Raw genomic sequence first — 19279 nt, forward strand, 5'->3', positions numbered from 1 at the left:
AGGGAAAAAACATAAAATTGTGTCGATACACTCAATAAAATCTTATAAAATACTGTAGTTTGTACTGTATGTTGTGCATTAGATCATGTATTGCTTCACTTAAAACCTGAACTCATCTTGGTGGCTCACTGCACTTGTGATGATCACCACTTCCTTTCTCACAGCTCTACATGTATCACCTCTTGCATTTTCAGATAGCTGTGGTAAACTGTAAAATGTTTCTCTTTCTTAAGAAAGTCATCTTTACACAGTAATCATTCAAATTCAAATTGAATCATTCAGCACTAAGAAACAGCTAAAAGGAATAAAATTAACAGAAAACCAACCAATAAACTGAAAAAAAGAAAGTCAGTCTTCTGTTCTTTATGCAGGCCAGGACATTTTTTTATGATATACTATAGTATGATTTGTTTATGGCATACTATACAATGACTTTTAATGACTATTTTATGACATAGTATGACTTTTTTAAAAAAAAACTGTTTTTATGACACACTACACTATGACTTTTTCCACTTTTTTCAACATGTTTTACGATGAGTTTTTGTGACTTAGTATATACTATACTTTGACTTTTAAAAAAACATTTATGACATAATATGCCTTCTTTTTAGACTTTATTTAATGAGATTTCTATGACATACTATGCAATGAATTGTTATGATTTTCTAAAAGACATACTCTACTATGACTTTTTAATTACATTTTTATGACAAACTATAGTTTGCCATTTTTTATTGCATACTACATGACTTCTTTTCAATCTTTTCATGACATTTTTATGGCGTAGTATTCTATGACATTTTTTTAAGGATTTTTTTAATGGCATATTGTATTCATTCAGGTCAACTCAGTTTTGTTTGTATAGCCCAATATCACAAATCACAAATTTGTCTCAAGGGGCTTTACAATCCATATGAAGAAAATGGATCCTGGAGGATGACAAGCAGCTTCCAGGTGTCACCAAACAGCTAGAGCCTGACTGAGCCACACAACCTCCTCTTCATCATGTAACCTGGAAAGAAGACAGGCTACAGAAACACACAAGGAGCAAATTGAAGCACATCATTCACACAGATAGGAGTGAAACAAACACATAGACTTTGACCTTTTTTCCGACATACTATATTAAGACTTTTTTATTTTTTCAACGTACTATACTAGGATTTCTTTTCGACATACTATACAATGACTTTTTAATTTTTTTGATGTACTAAACTATGATTTTGTTTCGACATATTATAGTATGACATAGCCTCAAGATCAGGTAGGAAACCACATTATGGCCCTTATCATTGTCAGCTCATGTTGTGCTTTCGTGGAACACATTCTCGAACAAATCTTCAATTAAATGAAGTCAAAACAGCAGATACACAGTAAGCCTGTAGTTGTGGGGGCCCTGAGGAGTTGCCAGCATTGCCCAGTTGGTAATCTTCTATTGATCCTAATACTGCAGTACTGTGGTTATGTTCAAAGTCTTCTGCTTTTTAGTCATGACATTAAATTATCAGTTTTCTCACCTTGCTTTGAATTATTAACACAAGTGGATGAAGATGCATAGTGCATGCAAATAGCAATGAGAAAAAAACAAAAAAAAGGCAACTTCATTTCACTTTAATAACCTTGTTAAACTTTTATGTACATTGTCATACCATCATTTGCATAATGCAAAGGCCTATCACAAATGAAGCTTAAAGCAAAAGTTCAGACAGGAAGACCCTCTTTACCAGAGGTGGGGGACTCGAGTCACATGACTTGACTTGAGTCAGACTCGAGTCGCAAATTTGAGGACCTGAGACTTGCTTGACTAACATTGATAAAAGACTTGACTTGACTTTGAGTTGGTATTCATGACTTGAGACTTGACTTAGACTTGAGACAGATAACTCGAAAGGACTTTTTTTCTAATTAAATATTTTCATTTTCTAGATATTGAGAAGTTACGTTTTGTTTTTAAAACATTGGGTGATTTCTAGTGCAATGCGCGCAAACCTGGCAACCTACTAGGACGCAGCAGAGGTCAACGCCAGAGGCAGCGGGCTATCATGGAGGGGCCTAGTACAAAAATAATAAAATTTGGATTTAATGTTTATGTTGTCGATGACGGTAGTAAGAAGAGAACAGCGGTACGTAAGGTCTGCGGCTCAAAAATCAGTGACACGACCACCACAACATCCAACTTCATCCGTCACCACAAAACCCACAAAGAAAGGTGTGTCTTTTTAGCTAACTTATTGGCTGGTCAAATGTTAGCTAGAAAGCTAACGTTAAGTTTAAGCTACGTTAGACTTGGCTTCAAATCAATTATGCATTTTAATGAGAAGACATATCGTTAGTGTAAAAGATAATTGGGGGACTGATTCGGGGCCATATACCTAATTAAACGATGGGGACATCTTACTAGCTAACACAGCTGTGTGCTCAATTTCACAGGTTATCAATCTGGGTGATTGGTTTTGGTGTTTTGTTTAGGGTGACCAGATGTTCCAGTTTGTCCGGGACTGTCCCAGTTTCACGCTGATGTGTCCCGAGTCCCGACAAATATCTGTAAAACACTCAAATGTCCCGGTTTTCAACAGTCACTAACAAATTGTCCCGGTTTTCACTACAATTAAAATAGCAATATTATACTTACATAGACGTTTATCATGTTCCACTCGTTAATTAATTTGTGCGCACGGGATGAGTATACAGACAGCCAGCACAGCGCAGCGCTGCAGTCGCACTGTTAAGGCACAGTTATGCACGGCAGATGTGGTGGTTACATTTAGTGCAGTTTTAAACCACAGAACCCTCAAACGTGTCGTTTTGATTATTTATTCTACACAGTTCCTTCTGTGCATCAACAGGTATTTCGCTCCTCTTATAACTCCCTCAGGACCGTCCGTTCTGTCAGTCTTTCACCCGGTGTCTCCATCCTGGACAAAATGTGGTCTGAGCTCCACAATGTGACAGAGATGGTTTGGGTTCAAAACGAAAGTTGAAAAATAATGTACATAGGCCCAGACAACAATAAGTTTACCCTGAGAGAAAACTCTCTACAGGACTCCCAAACTGTCAGTGTGTCATGAGGGGGACAGCCCTGTGATTAAAGCCTTGTTATTTAACTAATGTTTCGTGTGTTTTCAAGGTACATTTCGTTTGATTTGTATGTTAATTCAATAATTTATTTGCATGCAAGTTACGTTAATGTTATGCTAGATTTATAATGGACTGGAGCTTCTTATGCATATATGATTAAGGTTAGTAACAGACTAATGTTAGTAAGTTAGTTTAACTGTGATAATACCCTAACTAAATTAACTCTGAGCCCATTAGCTAACATTATGTGAAATAATCTACAGTTTTTGATATGGTGACCGTTAGGTAGATTAGCCACAGCAGAGCGCCAGACAAATGGTATTACAGCCCAGGTGTTGATTTTTATCACGGCAGAGATTGCTTCATTCATAATTACGATGCATTATTTTCTGATGATCAAGTTCATTGTTAAAAATTTTTCTAAAAGTTTCTGATGGCCATGAAATGTATGCCTTTGTCGTTTTATAGCTAATGGATAGTTTATAGCCTACCAATGCACAATTAATAATCAGAGGACGTTTATAAACATTTATTTGAATATGTGATATTCCCATGACATTTACTATTATTATTATTAATATTATTATTATTATTATTAATGATAATAATAATAATAATAAAGCAGCCTCCAGATCTAAATAAAAGGAAGAGAGAAGGAATAAAAAATACTGATTTTGTTAACAATATTTATTAATCCATAACTCAATATTTTCAAGGGACACTTCACTTGCAACTTTTTTTTTAATTTACAATGGTGAGCATTTTAATTTGACTCGCCATGAGCCCTGTAAAGTATGCTTATGATCATCTTTTCATGACCACTGTCTTTGAACTGATTTTAAATGTGGAAACTGGGTTAGATCATCAGAATTGCGTATGACTTGACTTGTGACTTGCTTGACCTCAGCAGTGACTTGATTTGACTTGCTTGACTCACAGCAGGGACTCGACTTGACTTGCTTGATTCTCACCACAGTGACCTGGGACTTGCTTGAGACTTGAAGGTTAAGACTTGAGACTTGCTCGTGACTTGCGCATGTGTGACTTACACCCACCTCTGGTAGTCAGACTGTTTAAGACAGCTAAACAGCCCCTCTTCCCTCTATCAGCCCTAATGTTACCTGCAGCAGAGGGAGGAGGACAGAAGACAAAGGACAGGACGACAGGACAGAGGACGGTAGGAAGGACTGATACAGACTGTTGTCTGTGTTCTTCAGTCTTTATAAACTTCTCTTAGTATTTTCATGTCAGGAATATGATTTATTTTATTTACATTTTAGATTGGTTTCCAGTGAGATATTAAGGAGTTAATATGGTGACTGCTGTTGTAAACATTACTGTTGCTGCTCTAGAAACAACATTTAGCCCATTTTAAATATAGCATATGTATAGCTAATATGCACACTTCAATATTTGTTTATTTATCGCAAGTCATATCGTCATCGCAATACTGAACAGTGTTATCGCACATCGCAAATGTTCCTCATATGGTGCAGGCCTAGTGTGAGAGGCTGTCCCTTGCATAGTATGAGAGTTGTGTGGAAGAGTTTCAGTGCCAGTTCTAGTGCTACCCCTTTGTACAGCGTGGCTGTGGCTGACAGAAGTCAACAATAAGTAATATTCTTGTTAGGAATACATTTTCCTCCTGCGTGAACTGTGCATTGCTGAATAGGGTAGGCCTACACAACTGTATTTTAACATCGGTCATAATGGTGGTACTTGGAGAGCCAAATATTTTCTGAGGTGGTACTTGGTGAAAAAAGTTTAAGAACCACTGATCTACACGCTTGGCACATGGGAGAGGCTTCAGTTTGTTACAATCTGCAACCTCACTGCTAGATACTGCCAAATCCTACACACGGCCCCTTTAATACAGATGCTTCTTTTCTTCAAAGCTAATTGGAATTGCAGTTTCTCTGTCTCAGTGGCTTTAAGCAAACTGAGTGCTACAAATGAGATAATGTTTCATTACAAACAGCTACTACATGGATGCAAAAGGCCATCGTGTTATTGTGGGTTACAAATGTTACTGTAGGATACTCAAGGAAGCTCTCCTTTCTGTGTAAAGTAGGAGCCTTCTCTACGTCCATGTGATTTTCGAGTTACTAACATTGTTAAACTAACAATGAACATTTTATGGAAGCCCCTTTTATTTTTCCGCCTAGGCAACAAGGACATGAGGCGGACCACCAGAGGTGAGCGCTGAGAATGTGAAAGTAATCTTGTAAGTCACTGATAATGATTCTGTTCTGATGGAAATGTGAAGCAAGGATGAGTATGATGGATATGAATGTGTTGGAAATTGTATGTATTTGTAACATTTTCCTGAATTAACATCAAGCTCTGGAATGTTAATCAGGTGGAGAGATCCAATGAGACACATCTCTCTAAAAAAGTGGTTTAATAAAGCTGATTATGAGTTATTAAAGGCCATATTTTGTTTCATGTTTTGTAAAGATGGTTGTAGTAGACAGAGGAGCTGACGTAGGTTGTGTGAGATATATCTTAGCCTGATAGTCAAATATGAGAGCTATGGATGTAAAACTATCACAAGACACCATTTGGACACATACGCCTACTGTTCATCACACTTCCATTTGTGTTGCTCAAAGAATTGAAGAATTTTTTTTAAAGGAATGGGAATATTTGTAACTTTCATGACAATAAAATATGTTCACATTTGTCCAGAGACATTTCCTGATAAATTGTTTCTGAGCGCAGTTCTCAAATAGCCTATCCACTTCCTCATGTAGCACACTGCAAAATGAAGCCGTGGGTCGTGATTGTCTTTGCCGTCTCTCTGCTGCTTTCCTGTGAATCACAAGGTAAGAACTTTATTTTGTTTATATTTCCCGTTGTTGATTGACATTGTTTGTTTTCAAAGTCAAAGTTGTCGTACCGTAGCACTATTTCACCAATAAGAAACATTATGTTTCATTGGAACTAACTTTTTTTTTTAAATTTATGAATGATGATAATATTGAGAAATATACACAATTCTCAGTGATGTGCTCATTGTCAATTATTTCAATAATGATGCTAAAAATCTAAAACTAAAACTTTTATTTGTGGGAATGCTGATTCAGCATTCCTATTTTTGTTCTTTGAATCTTTGCTCAACTTCTTCTATTTCTTCTGTACGTTTTTTGCAGTTTAAATACTCCTGCATATTTTCAGCTACAGAAACCGTTTAACTATCACAATATTCAGCTCTTCAAGGATATTAGTGCTGTGACTTTTCTTGTTTCAACTATTGATACTTTTTCAAATGTAAAGCTTTTTCCACATTTTTTTTACAATGTAACTCAATGGAGAAAATCTTCAAATCCTCTTGAACCTGCTCCACTTTGAAATGCTACTAGTTCTGCATACTTTCAGCTACATACTTCATTTAAACTTTAAACGGGTTATATTCTTTGAACTATTAAGTGATGATTTAGCTTTTTGATAACTTTTATAGTTTTTGATTTATCACAGTTTACGTTTTATTAAATTTTCAGACCATTTCAGATTTTATAATGGGTTTGTATTGCGTGGATTATTAAAAGCTAGAGCGTGTGACATCATCGCTAGAGTGGAGGAAAGCTTTAAAATCTTTTGAAAAGTTTCTAAACAAATTGCTCTCCAACCCACAACTTCCACTCCTCATTCACAATTAATACATCAGAACGTAGGTATTTTTTTTCACACACACACACACACACACACGCACACACACACACACACACACACACACACACACACACACACACACACACACACACACACGTACACACAACCCCAGAGGGTAACTGTATCTTAACAGGGAACTCAGGACAAGTTCTTTTTTCAAAATAAAATCTCTATAGAGTAACTCTCTACTATATTCTGTCTAATGACTTACAGTTTTAAAGGTTGTAGCTGCTACTACTACTGCTTCAACTACTACTAATACTACTACTACTGCTGCTACTACTGCTTCTGTTCCTACTGCTTCTACTACTATTACTAATAATAATAATAATAATACTACTACAGCTGCTGCTCCTTCTGCTACTACTACTACTACTACTACTACGATTAATACTACTATTGCTACTACTGCTACTTTCCACCCAAATACCACTTTCTGTGTAACTAAGATTTTAAAGGTTCATTCAGTGAAAATTGTATTTCTGTCCAAGCACTTATAATTTTAAAGGTTTATTTCACCCAAATACTCTCTCTCCCTCTCTCTCTCTCTCTCTCTCTCTCTCTCTCCCTCTCTCCCTCGCTCTCTCTCCCTCTCTCTCTCTCTCTCTCTCTCTCTCTCTCTCTCTATCTATCTCTCTCTATCTCTCTCTCTCTCTCTCTCTCTCTCTCTCTCTCTCTCTCTCTCTCTCTCTCTCTCTCTCTCTCTCTCTCTCTCTCTCTCTCTCTCTCTCTCCTCTCTTTACAATTTCCCCAAAAAAGTATCATTGCCATCAGCCAATCAACAATATTTTTTAATATTATCCATATTTGGATGAAGATATGGATCCAGACACAGATTAAAAACATTCTAAAGACTTTTGTGTTATTTAAGTGACACATTTAGAGGATATCCTTGGCGAAGGTACGGACTCTTTGAGTCCTTTCTAGTTCCCATTTTGAAATTTTCTTTGATTTCTTTGAATAAAACATATTTTAACCTTTACAGTAGATAATTATAATACACATATTATACATTATAGCAACATGTTGAAAAGGTGTACACTGTCTCTCCAAGACACATAAACTTGACTCCTTCCGTAACAACCTCAGTAAGCAGTCGGTGGAAATATCCGCTCACGGTCTGTCTCCTCCAAGCTGGGGAACAAAGTGAAAGAAAGTCCTCTGTCTTTTTAGAAGAGACTGACTGGAAATAGTAGGTAATGTTAAGAAGAAAAATAAAGTAACATCTTACTGTCAATGAGCTTAGTTTCACCTATTAAACTCCTCTATCCTGAGGCAAGCTGTGTCACGAGACAAAGCCGATGTAAGGCATTTTTAAAGAGATTTTCCAACCATTGATAAACCATGATAAGCTGAAAGTACTTGAACTGATGATCCAATGTGTAAGAACTATAGTAGAGATGGAATAACATTCAGTTTTGACCGGATAACCATATATTGTGTGATTTTTATTATATTGTGTGTCTACTGTTTTTACAGGGCCCAGTGCTGTGACTCCTGTGTTTGTGCAGAAGGGAGGAGATGTGCTTCTGAATGTTGATGCTGATGTTCCTGAGAAGTTTTCTTTTGTTGAGTGGAACTTCAAGAAAACGGTCATTTTAGTAAGATTTCCACCTGATGGTGAACAACCAACAGTCTTTGATAATTACACTGGAAGGATTGAGTTTCCTGAGAAAAAATACTCTGTGAAATTGAAGAATCTAAAAGAGGCAGACAGGGGAGTTTATACTGCAAAATTGTCATTGATTAAAGGAGACCAAACACTAGCTGAATACAACGTCATAGTTCAAGGTGAGTTTGTTAACATTTCAGACACCAATAGAGAGTTTTCTGTTGCCATGTTTCTAAAATTCTCATCAGAAACTTTCCCTCCTCAGATCCAGTGTCTCCAGTTGAACTGACAGTGATCTCAGTGGACTCCAGAAGCTCAGAGTGTGACCTCACTGTGACCTGCAGAACACAGGACTCTCACATTAACAGCACTTTTAGATGTGACAACCAAACCTGCAGTCAGGAGGGAGGAGAGCAATCAGAGGTCACAACCTCTGGTGCTTCTCTCCACGTCTACCTGCTGAATGGCTCAATCATCTGTAACCATAGCAACCAGGTCAGCAGGACCGAGGACATTGAAATAATTGAACATGTTTGCCTCCAACCTGATGGTAAGACTAAAAGACAGAACAACTTCCTGATAATAATGCACAGTTTGGAGTTAGATTAAGATTTACAGTATAAGCATTTCTTTTTTAAAGAAAACTTTCATACGTCCAAGTAAATTAATTAAGTTAAGATAAATAAATTGGGTTTGTTACAAATATGGTTAAAATCCATGTTTCCATTTTTCATTGTGTTTTCAGGGGTGCGTACGCTGTAGGATTGTAGTACTTCTCAAGGAGGAGTTGCTCTGGTGGCAGAATTTACTTCATTGATTCAGTTCAACAATTTTGGGTTTGGCATTTTAAAAGCCATTTAACCCTCTGAGACCTGTTTTTGTCTTTTTTTAGCAAGGTACAGGGGGTCTTTAGGGGGTCTTTAGGGGGACATAGCAGGTCAGCACATGGAAGTGGGCACATCTAAAAGCCGGGAACCTGGCGATTAATTTGAGATGCTGCTCAGCACTGTGTGTCAAGTTGTTCTAGTCATTAATCAGAAATAAACATGAATTTATTCATTATTAATTATTGATCCAAGTATATGATTTCCATTCCCATGCTCTATTATGTCTCATAAGTTGTAGTATCAATTTTGGGGTTGATACCATTTGTTACACAGATTTGGTGCTAAATTTAACCATTTTTACCACTCGAGAATTGATAAGAAATGACCTATAATCCCTCCAAAATACCAGATTAAGACACCAAGACCTTGAGGAACACCATAGAAAAAGAAGGGGCTTTTCAAAAAATCATAACTATTTTTGTCCTCGTCTCAGGATGACCTCTTCTACTGTAAACTACTTTGAACATCCTCTTTCTTGGAAAGGAAATAAAACCGCTTGTGTTTGTGGAGGAGGGATATAAAATTGAGTTCAAATCAGTTTAAATAAGAATTGTTTTATTTATATATTTTTTTATTTAACGTATGTTTCAGTGAAACCTAGTAAAAACCAAAAATGATAAGCCTTATCTATCGGCTGGCATGAATTGTTAGTATTTGGTAGGTTATAAAGTTAAACTAGAAAATGATGTGGTATTTAAATTAGCTCATTCAGGGACTTTTGGAAAGTTGGTAGATTTAAATTGTGACAGTTTTTTTAAATATATTTTTTATTATTACCACAGAGCAGGTTACCAAGGCATTTGTATAATTAAAACTGCAGTCTGTTAAAAGCACAGGCTGGGAAGGTGTGATGCTACAGTGGCACATTTTCAATTATGTTGCAAGACTTAAACCAGACATACTTTTCTAATCTGGCTTTTGTTTTTCTTTACAGATCCTAAACAACATGCCAGCAAGGTCACCGTGACTGCTGTTGCTGTCCCAATTGTCATTTTCGTCATTGCTGTTCTGTTAGGCCTGTTTTGTTATTATCGAAAGCTTGGAATCTGTAAGTCCAAGTATGAATTTTAACATATAATTACATGTAAAATCTGCAAAATCTTATCAGTTTACTGTACACGGGAATTCAGTGTTCTAAAGTCCATCCTCTACCATACTTATAAATCCTTTGTGTGTATTCGGTAATGCAATTACAATAATAATAATAATATCAAATCCTACACACATAGGCTTTAAAAAGAGCTGCTGTTTGAAGATGGAGTCATTTAGACACACCCTAAATCTGGCCTCGATGTAGCTGCAGCTCAAGTAATGTAAATGTTATGCGGTTAAAAGGTAAAGCTCTAAATTGAAAAGTAAATTAAAGCAAATCACCATGTATTTTTTTTTTACAACTGACCTGCAGATAACAGAGAGAGCATCGAAAATACAGTATATGAAATACCACAGGTAAGCGTTTTTATAACATCAGTCTCCCAACATTTGCCAGACACACTGAGGGACAGAATTTCAGATTTTGAGCATTTTAACAATGGAAACGGATTTGAGGAAAATCAAGTTTATTATGTTTTCAAAATCAAAAACTGGAGCCTCACATGCTTCTATTGGCCATCCCTACACTGTGAAACATGCCTGGGAAATCCACAGTACATTACTGTGTTTGTGCGCAGTAAAGTACTGTATTCTATTTCACATTAAAGTACTGTATTCTATTTCACAGTAAAATACTGCATATTCAATTGGAAATTACAGTAATTCAAGATTTACTGTGAAAATTACAGTAATGAAGTTGCTACTGTGGAAGATCACAGTAACCAACAATGTACTGTAGAAGATCACAGTAACTAACAATGTACTATACAAACCTCAATTTCAGCCTTGGAACAAATCAAGAGATGAGAAAAACTCAGATTTTCTGTCTTATTCTAAATGCAACGTACTTTCTGTGTTGTCAAAGTGGCGTAGATGCTTTCTCTACGTGCTTGTGTTTAAGCTGCAGTGTGTTGTGCTCTCTCGGCCAAGAGATTCATTTGAACTCAACTAAGGATCTTTCAGACACACCTTACTCTGCTCTTGATGAAAAACACCTAAAACTACGTTTTATAGCAATTTAATGCATTTTAGATACAAATTCATTGTAATGTTATAAAAAAACAGGCTTAACACTTTTGTAGTCCATGATACAGATGTTTGTAGTATTTGAAGGATTTATATGAGCTGCTGTTAATCATAGTGAGATTACTTCCCATGTTAATACAGAAAAATAGCACAATTAATAATAAAGTGTAAAGTAAAAATGGCAAACAATCTTTGCTAAAAACACGGCATGTGATATATTTTCCAGCTCGGAACTACAGCCCAACCTCTGGATCAGAGTCCAACAGATGATGCTTCAGGTCTTTCTCCAACCTCCACCTACTGCTTGGTAGGACCTCACACTGGACCCCCGGATCCAGATAAGACTAGAGACACGCCAGAGAGCCTGTATGCTACGGTAGAAAGGCATGCCATGTTCTTAAACAATTAAAGTTGAAGTCTGTCACTTTGAGCAAATATGATGAAAAAGTTATTTTCATAAAACTGTCACTATATCCTGTAAATAGTGCATGAGACAAATAATCTGTTAAAAAAACAAAAACAATACATTTCCCCGTGTCCTCTTGTGCTCATAATGGCATGCCTATTTCTCTCCTCAGATGTTTCAGTGTACTGTTTAGCTGTAAAATGAAAGTTTGCTCTGGCTGGTGGGCGATGCTTGGTTTTGTCTCGACTGCTTTCAACATGGCTAAACAGTACACTACAAGATGTTTCTGAACACATTTCAGCGCTGCCTAGTTTGACAGTTTGATCGGAGTTCACAAGTCTCCCGAGCAGCAGCTGCCCAGAGGCTGCTCGGCTCTGATTGGTTGTTTTCTTTTGGTCACCGGAAAAATTGCAAATGCCATTAGGAGCACTAGGAGGAGGCAGGAACATGATTCTTTTCACACATAATCTGTCTCATGCATTACTGTCAGGATATAGTGACTTTTAATCATATTTGCTCAAAGTTACCAACTGCAGCTTTAATCAGGAATTGTATTCTACTGTACTTACTGCAATTTCCAGTTTTACTAAGTGTTGCCAAAGCTGCTAATGTATAAGTTTATATGACCTGCTGTGGAATGAAAAGACTTTTCAAACATTTCAATAGAAACAGCTGTAAAACAATGAGGAAATGTTACTAAGCATCACACACATTCAGAAGTAGCTTTTTGTTTCATCACGATTTGAGCCAGAGAAAGAATCTGATGCTGTTCTACGGAACTAAAAATGTGGAAACATTTGAAGGTCTCTTGTGCAGTTATGAACAGAATTACATTTAATTTGTCGTTAAGAGATAAACAGTGTTGTACATTATTTCTAAGGACTTGAATGATTTATTTCATGTGTTTTGTCGCCCCCTGCTGGCTATAAGAAAGAATGCAAGTTTAAGGTACTTCCACAATGGCTTCACTTCTTTGCCCGCTGCTTTCACCCAGAGATTAACACATGCTTAAACAAATATTGAAACATATTGTAGCCTACATATAAACATTTATAATACTGTAAATAGGACCACATTTAGTGTTACATCAAGGATATTTCTTGTATTTTGTTGGTCTTGATCATACAGATTTTATTTTTTGTTGTTTTTTTATCATCCAAAAAAATCTTTAACATGGTTATTTCTGTACAAACATTTTATTTACAAAGTGAGAACAGTGATTATTGGGTACAATCAATAGATAATCAAGAATAATCAGCATTTGTATTAAAGGTGTCCTGTTCAGTTTTCTTGTTTCCTTACTTGTCAAAATGCATTGTTAGTATCTTTGAAGCCTTATTAACGTGTTGAATCAGTTTCCTTCCTCATGAAACATTTGCAAAGCTGATTTTTACAAATACTTTAAATCCTAAATGGTTTACATCCATGTCTGCTGGCTTGCAGTCTTCTACCTCTTCGCCTTTGTTGGTGCACTACTCCATTTCTTGGTGTGTTTCTGCCACCAACTGTGGATCAGTGGAATAGCATAAGATCAGTGGCAGGAATGTGTACCATGAGGGCTCAAGCATATACAAGAAAACAGGGTACCTTTAACTAAAGAGTGTGACATACATAAATGTAAGATTGGCTGGTAGAGAACTATTTATTCATTTGTGCTTCTTGAGCTTCTCCATGAGGTGAACAGTGATGACAGCAGACACCATGATGATCAGACCGACAGAGAACACGACTATCTTCAGCAGGCACACAGAGTTACCAGCAGGAGGACACACTGGATCTGCAACACAACAAAACAGGTGATTTCATTACACAAAACACATCCAGACTGTGACGCGACAGCACAACAGGAACAAATCAGTTCAGATAACATTCTGTGTACTTTGTAGTTTACTCAGGTACTGTAATTCCTACATTTCAAAATACATGCATTGCAAAGTGCAGTTGAGTTTTTCAGACTTCATTGTGCATTGTAAAACAGCATTATAGTTTCATGTTGATTCATTGTTTTATTATTTCACTCTTCAATTTAACAGTTTTTTTGTGCTAATTTAAACCATCATGTTCAGGGGCCGTCCTACAGTATGTGTTCTGTACTTAATAATACAGTAATGGAGACAAATAGTACATTCTATGCTAAAATACAGTAAAACATTTAAATGAGTTATTGAATTAATATTGTTATTACAACTGCAGTGGAAATGGAACAAATGTGATATTTTTATAAAACGGCCACTATATCCTGACAGGAGAGAATGAGACAGGTAATCTGAAAAAATCATGTGCTTCTGTGTCCTCCGGTGCTCCTAATGGCATCTACAAGATTTCACAGACCGGAGGAAAACAACCAATCAGAGCCGAGCTGGAGCCTGCCGTCTCTGAGCAGCTGTCAATCACTGGCAAAATCTGATCACAGAGTCAAATTAGGCAGCACTGACCAAATATGAACCCAATTTATTTATCTTATCTTAATTTATTTACTTGGACGTATGAAAGTTTTCTTTAAAAATAAATGCTTATAAGTCTTAATCTAACTCCAAACTGTGCATTATTATCAGGAAGTTGTTCTGTCTTTCAGTCTTACCATCAGGTTGGAGGCAAACATGTTCAATTATTTTAATGTCCTCGGTCCAGCTGACCTCGTTGCTATGGTTACAGATGATTGAGCCATTCAACAGGTAGACGTGGAGAGAAGCACCAGAGGTTGTGACCTCTGATCGCTCTCCTCCCTCCTGACTGCAGGTTTGGTAGTCACATCTCAAAGTGCTGTTAATGTGAGAGTCCTGTGTTCTGCAGGTCACAGTGAGGTCACACTCTGAGCTTCTGGAGTCCACTGAGATCACTGTCAGTTCAACTGGAGACACTGGATCTGAGGAGGGAAAGTTTCTGTGAAGAATTTTAGAAACATGGCAGCAGAAAATTGGTGTCTGAAATGTTAACATACTCACCTTGAACTATGACGTTGTATTTAGCTAGTGTTTGGTCTCCTTGATCCAATGCCACTTGTGCAGTATAAACTCCCCTGTCTGCCTCTTGTAGATTCTTCAATTTCACAGAGTATTTTTTCTCAGGAAACTCAATCCTTCCAGTGTAAACAGGAAAGACTGATGGTTCTCTACTAAGTGGAAATCTTACTAAAATGTTTATTTTATTGAAGTTCCACTCAACAAAAAGAAAAACCTCAGGAACATCAGCATCAACTTTCAGAAGCACATCTCCTCCCTTCTGCACAAACACAGGAGTCACAGCACTGGGCCCTGGAGAAACAGTAGACACACAATACAATACAAATCACACATAATATACGTCATCATCATTTAATGCAGGCTTCATATTTGACCCTGTGACCTTCATAGTACAAAATGAAGAAGTGAAGTACCCTCAACTTATCATAGTTTATTAAGGGTTGGCAAAGCTGTGTTGTTTCTCCTGCAGGCCCACTCGGGATGTTCAAAACGTTTCTTGAAGTGAACAGACTTAATACAACTAATGCTTCTCCTGATTACTACAACTACAACTTACTAATAACTCTTGACACAACTTGCCCCAGGATAGAGGTGAAACTAATGCAACCATGTCCATGGACCCAGCAAAAAGAAGGACACAAGAACAATATAAAAAAACACTGAAATATCAGGACAAAAAAGACACAATAAAACAAGAAGAGGGAATAAACTTTCCATAGATCAGATTTATTCATTTATAATATAACTTATGTATAATTTATTTGTTTATAATAAATCTGTCGATATTTTCTTCTTCTTTAAGCTTCTTCTTTCTTTAATTTGTATGCATAATGCTCAGCATTGAAAACATGGCTTTTTGTTTGCTGCAATGTTTTTCTGAGAAACATGCTGTTTGTTTTAGATTAGGAAGCAGAATTCCTGTTGTCAGTAAGAAGTGAAAAGTTTTACTCTACATCAACAAACTTGACGCAACCCCTTCCGACCTACAGTGATGTCACTTTTTGACCTTACAATGATGCATTTGAACTGTTTTAAGTCTTAAACTGTTCACTGTTTTATAAAATCTACACAACGAAGCACGACATATTTACCGTAATGAGATCACTTTACTCTGACGGAGTATTAGGGCCACATTGAGGGGAAAAAAAAAACACGTCATAACTTTACGAGAAAAAAAGTAATTTTCCTCCTCCACAAAAGAGTCAGTTTCCCCCCCAGGTAGTGTGGTTCTTTCTTCGAAATAAACACAGTTTCTTACACAATCTTTTCAAGGTCCTGATACTGATGATAATGTGGTGCTGATGTGTCAAAAGATAAAGTATTTCGTTATTTGTGAAACCTATACAAAGGTATAACTTCACAAAATGCTCCAAGTTCCTCATTTTCACACAGGCGGCATGTACATTTTGTTTTTTACTTTATAATATTATGACTTTTTTTCTCATAAACTTTTGACTTTATTCTCAAAATCTTTGATTTTTTTTTTCTTCCTCAATGTGGCTCTAATACTCCGTCGTACTTTACTCTGTATTTCCTTCCTGTATAATTCTTAGAAATCATCCCCTCTTCTTAGATATGTTATCTCTAAATACATTTTTACATTTATACAGACAAAGGAAGACTCATTAATCTCCTGACATGTATATTGCTAATCCATCCATCCATTATCTGTAATCGCTTATCCTATTCAGGATCTCGGGGGGGGCTGGAGCCGATCCCAGCTGACATTGGGCGAAAGCGATGTACACCCTGGACAGGTTGCCAGGCTATCACAAGACTGACACATAGAGACAGACAACCATTCACACTCACACTTACGGGCAATTTAGAGTCAACAATCAACCTAACCTGCATGTCTTTGGACTGTGGGAGGAGGCCGGAGAACCCGGAGAAAACCCACGCTAACACGGGGAGAACAGACAGACAAACTCCACACAGAAGGACCCCAAGCCGGGTTTGAACCTGAACCTTTGACAGTGCTAACCACTGCACCACCGTGCAACCTTTTTATCGCTAATCATAAGATAAAATATGAAGCAACTTTATGATATTTGGTTCATTATTCACAGTAAAGAAGCCTGACTATCAGGCATCATTGCTGTATCTGTTCATAATATTTTAGTAGACAGTATTCTTACCTTGTGCCTCTATGATGCAGACCAGCAGCCCCAGTATCACGAAGATAGACATTATCGAGTCTTTGTCCGGTTGCCCTGTCTGACTACACGATGCAATAATGTGTGTGTTCTGTTTTCTCTAACAAGCACACCACAGAGTTAAAGCCTTGTACCGGTTGTGGGTTTTTTTACCTGTCAAAACCACATGGCGTTGTTCATGAAACGAACAAATTAACTTCTCTTTTTGAAGTTCCTCTCTAAGCTCTGTTTTACTGCTTGAGATCTGTTGATAAAGATTTAAATGTTGAACCCTTTGTCAAGGAAGGTTTGAGTGTGAAAATCCACAAAAAGTTGATACACAAGAGCATTATTATCTGTGTGATATCTTCAGATATCAATTACCAGATACAGAGACTTTATCTTCAGTTGAGCTGGCTTTATTGTAGGAACAACTTAATAGCATTAACACATGCCGAACAATGTTGTAATGTTGGGCATTACAACATTAAAACATGTTGGCCTGTCTGACTACACGATGCAATAATGTGTGTGTTCTGTTTTCTCTAACAAGCACACCACAGGGTTAAAGTCTTGCAGCCTACTGGTTGTGGTTTTTTTTCCTGTGAAAACCACAGGGCGTTGTTCATGATGTAAACAAATGAACTTCTCTTTTTGAAGTTCCTCTTTAAACTCTGTTTTGCTGCTTGAGATCTGTTGATAAAGATTGAAATGTTTAATCCTTTGTCAAGGAAGCTTTGAGTGTGAAAATCCACGAAAAGTTGATACACGAGTGCATTATTATCTGTGTGACATCTTCAGATATCAATTACCAGATACAGAGACCTCATCTTCAGTTGAGCTGGCTTTATTGTAGGAACAACTTAATAGCATTAAGACATGCCAAACATGTTGTAATGTTGGGCATTACAACATTACAACATGTTGTAAACAGCCTCTGCTGTACCCCCATGCACCTCACTCTGGATAATCCTACTATGTGTATGGCACTGGAGTTCTCTATTGGTTCTGGGCTGTAATAACAACCACCAGTCATAACAATCTGTTTCAACTAATCCTGCAACTAAAATTTTGAATTATTTGAATAAATAGTAGCACTCAATTTTTCATTTTATTTATTCCCTTAAGAGGAAGTAGTTTTGTATGTTGCACCAGTATTATCATAAGGATAATTTTCAGACTTTCAAAACGTTATTTGAAAGAAAAGAACGAAACATGAGGACACAAAAGAAGGGAAAAACATAACAAATGTGTCAATACACTCAATACAATCTTATAAAATACTGTAGTTTGTACTGTATTTGATGCATTAGTTCATGTTTTGCTTCATCTTGGTGGCTCACTGCACTTGTGATGATCACCACTTCCTTTCTCGCAGCTCTATATTTATCACCTCTTGCATTTTCAGATAGCTGTGGTAAAATGTAAAATGTTCCCACCGACAGACAATGTATGCTTAAGAAAGAGAAAACTGCAAAGGCATCTTTACACAGTAATCATTCAAATTCAAATGCAATCATTCAGCACTAAGAAACAGCTAAACAACTTTTTATGACATACTATAAAATTACTTTTTATGACTATGACTTTTTCACTTTTTTCAACGTGTTATACTATGGCTTTTTGTGACTTTTTATTCTATAGTACTATGACTTTTTAAAAACTTTTTATGACATAATATGACTTATTTTAAAACTTTATTTAATGACATACTCTACAATGAATTTTATGACATTTTTAAGACATACTATACAATTTCTTACTTTTTTATGACATAGTATGACTTCTTTTAAAAAAGAATTATGATATACTATACAATTAATTTTAGGACATTTCTATGACAAGCTATGCAATGACCTTTTATGACATGACTTTTTAAAAGACATACTATACTATGACTTTTTATAACATTTTTATGACATACTATAATATGACTTTTTAATGACATTTTTATGACAACCTATAGTTTGCCATTTTTTATTGCATAGTATATGATTTCTTTTCAATCTTTTCATGACATTTTTCATTGACATTTTTATGGCGTAGGATACTATCACATTTTTTTATGATTTTTTTTATGGCATACTGTACTCAGTCAAGTCAATTTTGTTCGTATTGCCCAATATCACAAATCACAAATTTGTCTCAAGGGGCTTTACAATCCATACAGCATAGGACACCCTCTTTCCTTCCTTCGGGAAAAAAATGAAAGAAACCTCAGGAGGCCCAACTGAAGAGGAATCCCTCCCCCAGGATGGACAGACATGCAATAGATGTACAGTATAACTAAAATAATAAAATTACAATATAGACAAATGACAAAGAATATAAAACATATATGAAGCAAATTGGATCCCGGAGGATGTCAAGCAGCTTCCAGGTGTCACCAAACAGCTAGAGCCTGA

General features: G+C 36.5%; 2 protein-coding genes across 4 annotated transcripts in view; one reads left to right on the plus strand and one right to left on the minus strand.

Annotated features, from left to right (window-relative positions):
- LOC141777651 (SLAM family member 9-like) overlaps window positions 1-12648 on the plus strand; it is a 48141-nt gene extending 35493 nt beyond the window's left edge. The window contains exons 1-6 of one of the 2 annotated variants that reach the window (XM_074652112.1): window positions 5768-5906; window positions 8233-8544; window positions 8631-8915; window positions 10187-10300; window positions 10658-10701; window positions 11597-12648. In XM_074652112.1, coding sequence (XP_074508213.1) covers window positions 5846-5906; window positions 8233-8544; window positions 8631-8915; window positions 10187-10300; window positions 10658-10701; window positions 11597-11779 — 999 coding nt within the window. In that variant the 5' untranslated portion in view covers window positions 5768-5845 and the 3' untranslated portion in view covers window positions 11780-12648. Of the gene's footprint in view, window positions 1-5767; window positions 5907-8232; window positions 8545-8630; window positions 8916-10186; window positions 10301-10657; window positions 10702-11596 lie in introns of those variants that run through there. The other variant, XM_074652113.1, reaches the window with a different exon arrangement.
- LOC141777661 (uncharacterized) lies at window positions 12596-17252 on the minus strand. 2 transcript variants are annotated; one of them, XM_074652133.1, is made up of 5 exons: window positions 16878-17252; window positions 14722-15030; window positions 14358-14642; window positions 13388-13553; window positions 12957-13281 (listed from the first exon to the last, which is right to left on the minus strand). In XM_074652133.1, the coding sequence occupies exons 1-4, from the start codon at window positions 16927-16929 to the stop codon at window positions 13423-13425; spliced, it is 777 nt and encodes a 258-aa protein (XP_074508234.1). In that variant the 5' UTR covers window positions 16930-17252; the 3' UTR covers window positions 12957-13281; window positions 13388-13422. The 2 variants fall into 2 exon arrangements, with proteins under 2 accessions (XP_074508233.1, XP_074508234.1); XM_074652132.1 differs by having other exon boundaries at window positions 12596-13553.
- Between the last annotated feature and the right edge of the window lie 2027 nt (window positions 17253-19279).

The sequence above is a fragment of the Sebastes fasciatus genome, chromosome 11, assembly GCF_043250625.1.
Source record: "Sebastes fasciatus isolate fSebFas1 chromosome 11, fSebFas1.pri, whole genome shotgun sequence".
In the NCBI taxonomy this organism is placed as follows: Eukaryota; Metazoa; Chordata; class Actinopteri; order Perciformes; family Sebastidae; genus Sebastes; species Sebastes fasciatus.